The sequence below is a fragment of the Lactuca sativa genome, chromosome 2 (genome assembly GCF_002870075.4).
Source record: "Lactuca sativa cultivar Salinas chromosome 2, Lsat_Salinas_v11, whole genome shotgun sequence".
In the NCBI taxonomy this organism is placed as follows: Eukaryota; Viridiplantae; Streptophyta; class Magnoliopsida; order Asterales; family Asteraceae; genus Lactuca; species Lactuca sativa.
The window spans coordinates 174593867-174598946 of record NC_056624.2 but is presented as its reverse complement, the minus strand read 5'-3'; the positions used below and the strand labels follow the sequence as shown (position 1 = coordinate 174598946).

The 5080-nt window shown below is 34.6% G+C and overlaps 1 protein-coding gene across 1 annotated transcript; it reads right to left on the bottom strand.

The window, feature by feature from the left end:
* Positions 1-2584: 2584 nt before the first annotated feature.
* LOC111900303 (BTB/POZ and TAZ domain-containing protein 4) lies at positions 2585-4822 on the bottom strand. The gene is made up of 6 exons (XM_023896187.3): positions 4624-4822; positions 4043-4340; positions 3841-3962; positions 3453-3759; positions 3059-3372; positions 2585-2957 (listed from the first exon to the last, which is right to left on the bottom strand). The coding sequence occupies exons 2-6, from the start codon at positions 4307-4309 to the stop codon at positions 2822-2824; spliced, it is 1146 nt and encodes a 381-aa protein (XP_023751955.1). The 5' UTR covers positions 4310-4340; positions 4624-4822; the 3' UTR covers positions 2585-2821.
* Between the last annotated feature and the right edge of the window lie 258 nt (positions 4823-5080).

Sequence of the window (5080 nt, the reverse complement as noted above, 5' to 3'; positions counted from 1 at the left end):
TCGTGTTGGTTTAATTGCGAAACTTCGAAGAAGCATAATTTCTTTATACAAAGTCAGATTTCAGAGTTCTTTAGATGTATGGAATCTTTGTTACATCTACTATAACTTTGGTTATGATTATCTATCCTAAATAATCTTCTATTGGGAACGTCATTTTATCGCTTATCGATAAATATATTAAAAGGTTTGTATTATGCAACGTGCAAGACTAACGATCTCTCTATTCGAGGTCTCAAATTATAATAATTATTACTTATTTTATCTTAATTGTCTAGCCCAAAGTTACGGGCGTTACACTGAAAGATCTGTTTTTAGTAGATTTTGCTGCGAATGCAACCGATGACATATGCTGATAATCAATCGAAAGAACCTTTTGCTTCTCCTCTTGTGCAACTAGAGAGAAAACATGATTGATAGAAGGTAATGGATCCATAAGAAGAATCTGACCACGGTTTGTATAAAATGACTCATTTAGCCCCATCAAGAAGTTCATAACTTGTTTAGATTTAAAATATTTTTCAATTTTGTTAACCTCGTCACACTCGTACTTTCCTCAAAAACAACTTGGTCTGAAATTATCAAGTTATTCAGATAATGACTTCAATTTAGTGAAATACAAACCAATAGAGTCTTGATTTTGATTGAGATTCACAAAAAGATTTGAGGTCCATTGCTCTATTGATAACGATTTTGAGATCGTCCCAAAGTTTATGAGCAGAATTAGTGAACATGATGTTTGTTGAGATCTCCGTAGAAACTAAGTTGAGAATCCATGAAATAACAAGTTGATTATTTCGCATCCATGAGTTGTGATTAATGAATTCAGAAGGAGGTTCAGGCAAAGATCCATTGATGAATATGAGCTTATTTTTGACAGAAAGTGTGATCATCATTGATCTGCTCCATTGCTCCATGACGGATAGCTCTCAAAAGTAAGTGGTTGAGAACTAGAACAAATCCAAGATTATCTGAAGGATGAACGTAATAAGGAGACATCATGTCATCGGTCGATGAGATATTCTAATTTTGTAAACTTTCTGGCTGAGATCTAAACATGACGAATCCATTGTAGAAATAAAAAAGAACAGATTGAAGAATCAAACAAGAATTGAGTAAATATCAATAAAAAAATTAAGCGAAAACAAGCTAAATCTCTTTGATACCATATCAAAGAAATGAAACTTCTCAAATTGCATTCGAAAGAAACATGGTACATGTACATGAGAAAAGAGATCGTCTAACTACCATAACTACTTTATAAATAATTACACTTTTACCCTTCTAATAAAACTATTTACATTTCTAACCCTCTAATAACAATCGCAACATTTGATAATTCACAATCCATAGAATGACATGATGTTGGTCAATAGGTGGCACACTACATGATGATTTCATCACATGGAATTAGATCGCATGAATGAATCTACTGTCCAATATAAAATAAAAATGCTAATTTGTCGAACTATCATCATAATAAACATTACTAAAAACTTTTGTACTAAGTAAATGATTAGCAACATAACACAATTGTATTTCATATATGTATAATAAAAACAAATGAGATTGACATTAAATGCAAGTTACAAGCATGAAATGAAATGAATGACAACCTTCTATTTTGATAATTTGGTATTAGCCTAAAATCCCAAATAATTATTAAACTATACTAATTTTAGCTTATAACTTTCTTTTTATTTATTCTATGAATAAGTACATTAGTATTTAGTTTTTTCGGTTGTCACTTGGTCCGGACCGATTTTGTTATTCTACAAAATAAAATAAAAATGTTCAATTTGAAACCAACGTTTGGTATGAAATGTATGAATTTATCTAGTTATGTAACCGGTTTTATTGCAATCCGCATGAGAAATGAGCCAACAAGTAAAACTCATCCTAAAAATCGGTATTGGGTAGCCTCCGAATCCTCGTATCAACAACAATTTGAAGAAGTTATGTATGAAGGATTGAACGACATTATTTTACTATATCTAAGAACCAATTTTTTGTTTGGTTAAGTTCACTGAATTAGCCCCATGCCAATTTTGATGCATAAATTCTCGAAAACAATACTAAGGTAATTCGTAGTATATAGGACCAACAACGAACCACAAGTACCATCATGAACCACGAACCAGTGTTGGTGTACCGGAGAGAGAGAGAGAGAGAGAGAGAGAGAGAGAAGAAGAAGGTCGTGGGCCTCTGTTCTCACCACAAATCATCACAACCACGAACGACCACAGACTATTGGGATGGTGTTCGTGATCGTGGTTCATGGTCACGTCAACGACAAAGGTGTTTGTGGTATGTATTACAGATGACCTAAATAATCGAAACTCACCAAACCATTTTCCAGTTTTCACATAAACGGATAACTGTTCGGGTTCCGTGCGAAAACCGGTTTGGATGAGCACATGTACCACCCACCGTTCATATTGTTGCACAAGAAAACGCTAATTAATTATTACCATATCAAAATATGTCTTTCCTTCACCAACATAGCAATATGCCAATATGTCCTAGTCTTCTTTTGCCATTAACATTAAAGAATATTAATGGACGAGTTTGTTGCGAACTTTAAACATCATCGACCAAATGCAAATATATTTCAGACAAAAGCATATACCAATGTTCCCATATGATAGAAGATTTTAGATTTCTAACATTCTTTATATTCTTCTCATCCTAAATATTTTGATGTTGATTCATGAAAGATTTCAATGTACAATCCAAACAAGAACAATCATACCCTTTAATCTTTGTTCTTGCATATGATTATATGTACAAAACGACAACTATTTTGAACTTTATGAATATTATTTCACGCCAACTTGAAATGCGGACCTCCTGTAATACTCTTTGTCCTCAAAATTTTCCCGACCAATATTTTCCACTTCATCTCCTCCTTCCTCTTTCTTTTCTTCTTCATTTCTTTCGCAATCTTCTGCTTATTTTTCCTGCATTCATTCCCAAAATCTCCATTTTAGTTATATAATCACAATCTCTTCTCTCACTTTCTAGTGTCACATTTTTTCAAAAACTTTTTTTTTACACGTACCTACATAAAGGAACCTTACAACCTTCAGAATCAGCACATATACGAGCATGTAACTCCAAAATCTGCCACATTCGTTTGCAATGACCACATCCACCAGAAACTCTCAATTTGCATCCAGCAAAATGGCGAAGAAGAGATTCAAGCACTTTGCAAGCTGCATATCTACAAGGTTCTTGATCTTCTTTCAACGCTTTATCCTGTGGGCCTATTGTCCTACACCCATCTTTACATATATGAACTAGGGCTTCCATTGCTTCATATAGTTGTAAATACACCTTCTTTTCTTTCTTCTTTCTCACCTTCCGTTTTTGTCTCTGTAAATCCAGCTCAATTATATATATCAGAAAGATGGAATATAAAAGCGACACAAATCAAAAAGGATGTTTATGCTTACGCGATCTTCATTCCTGATGAATTCGAGAAGTTTCTTTTCAAGTTTTGGATGACTAGTTCTCATGGCTTTCCATCCTGGAGAAGATGATGCTGGTTTGAAGTTCTTTAAGACAAATCGATGGCAGATGAGACTAACCCTAGGAGCATCACATAGCATTGATAGCTGAAACACATCGATTACATTCTCCACATTCAGAGATCCGTTTTCAATATGAGACTCGCACTCTCGTTTCAATTGAGGTACTGCAAAAGCATGTGAAAGGACCAGTAGAGAGAGTACGTGTTTCTCCATTTGTGATGCTTCATAGCTACATTCAAATACAACCCTTTAACATAAGCCTTCGAAGGGATTGCTAATTGCTTATTGCTAAGTGCTATTTGCTACGTACCATGAAGTGTACAAGAATCGGATGAAGGTACGAACAGCCTCTGGTGGAACCCCACGAATTGAGATCCGATGCCTGTTTTTGGATTTCGTAAACATGCTTCTGAAAACAGGAGATGTGAAACCCTAGAAACATGGATTCAATTGAGATCGATTATGATTGTTGAACTTTAAATTAACGAAATTTGTATAATGATTGAACTTACAAGAATATTGGCATGAGCATAGATGATTATGTCATTATCTGTATAGATCTTAACATCTGCTCTGTAAGCTTCGTCAAAGAGACCATTCCATGATTCATTTGTGGGTGAAGAGATGCAACAATCTCTTCGAATCCATGATGACCTATTTTTGCTCGTTATGCTGCCTTTCGGATGATTGATGGACGTTGTTGATGAACCAGGTAATGGAGGAGGCACCGGTTCGATTTTCCCGCCATTTAGCGTAACTTCGTCGTTGCTGTTATTCATAACTGGTTCTCGTCTGATTTGAAGCTTTCCCCTAACAATTCATATTTTATGCATTCCGCGTTAACATATATAATAATATAGATCAAACAACATATGAAGATGAAATGGAATGTAGGCACATATTAAAACATAAGATCACGCAGTCGCAATGACAAATGATTGAACGTTAAATTGGATTTCCTGATACGAATCACGGATCTCCGTCGACTAATAAACGTCGATTGCAATTTCAAAATTTGGATTTACGTCGGTAGAAGACGTGAGCTAACAATCATGAGGTTGCGGAATAGATATCAAAAAAACATTAACGTTACCTGGTAACCGAGATGTTGGAAAACAATGGCGGAATTGTATGTATTTTGGCTATAAGCACACAATGTACGAATAAAAGCCAATATCAATGTCTCAACCACTTCCGCCGTGATCCACCACCAATCGCCAATAATGGGCGGATTGGTGGTTGGATTCCTAGCTTGTGTCAAGAAGGGGAAGAAGGGGAAGAGATGGAACGACGAAAAGATTTATAGAATGAAATCCGCTTCAAATATAAATGGTAAATTACAAAAGTAGTCCGTACATTATTGCTTAGTGATATTTTGGGTAACTTGAACCATGGAAGAAATTTAAAGGGAATAGGTCAACCAAAGGAAGAAATAAAGATTCAATTTCATTTATTTATGTTATATTTATTACGGAAAAATCTAGAAAAATCCTAAAATTTTACCTTAATTTACTAAAAACTATCAAACTAAAATTTGTTTACGAAAAAGC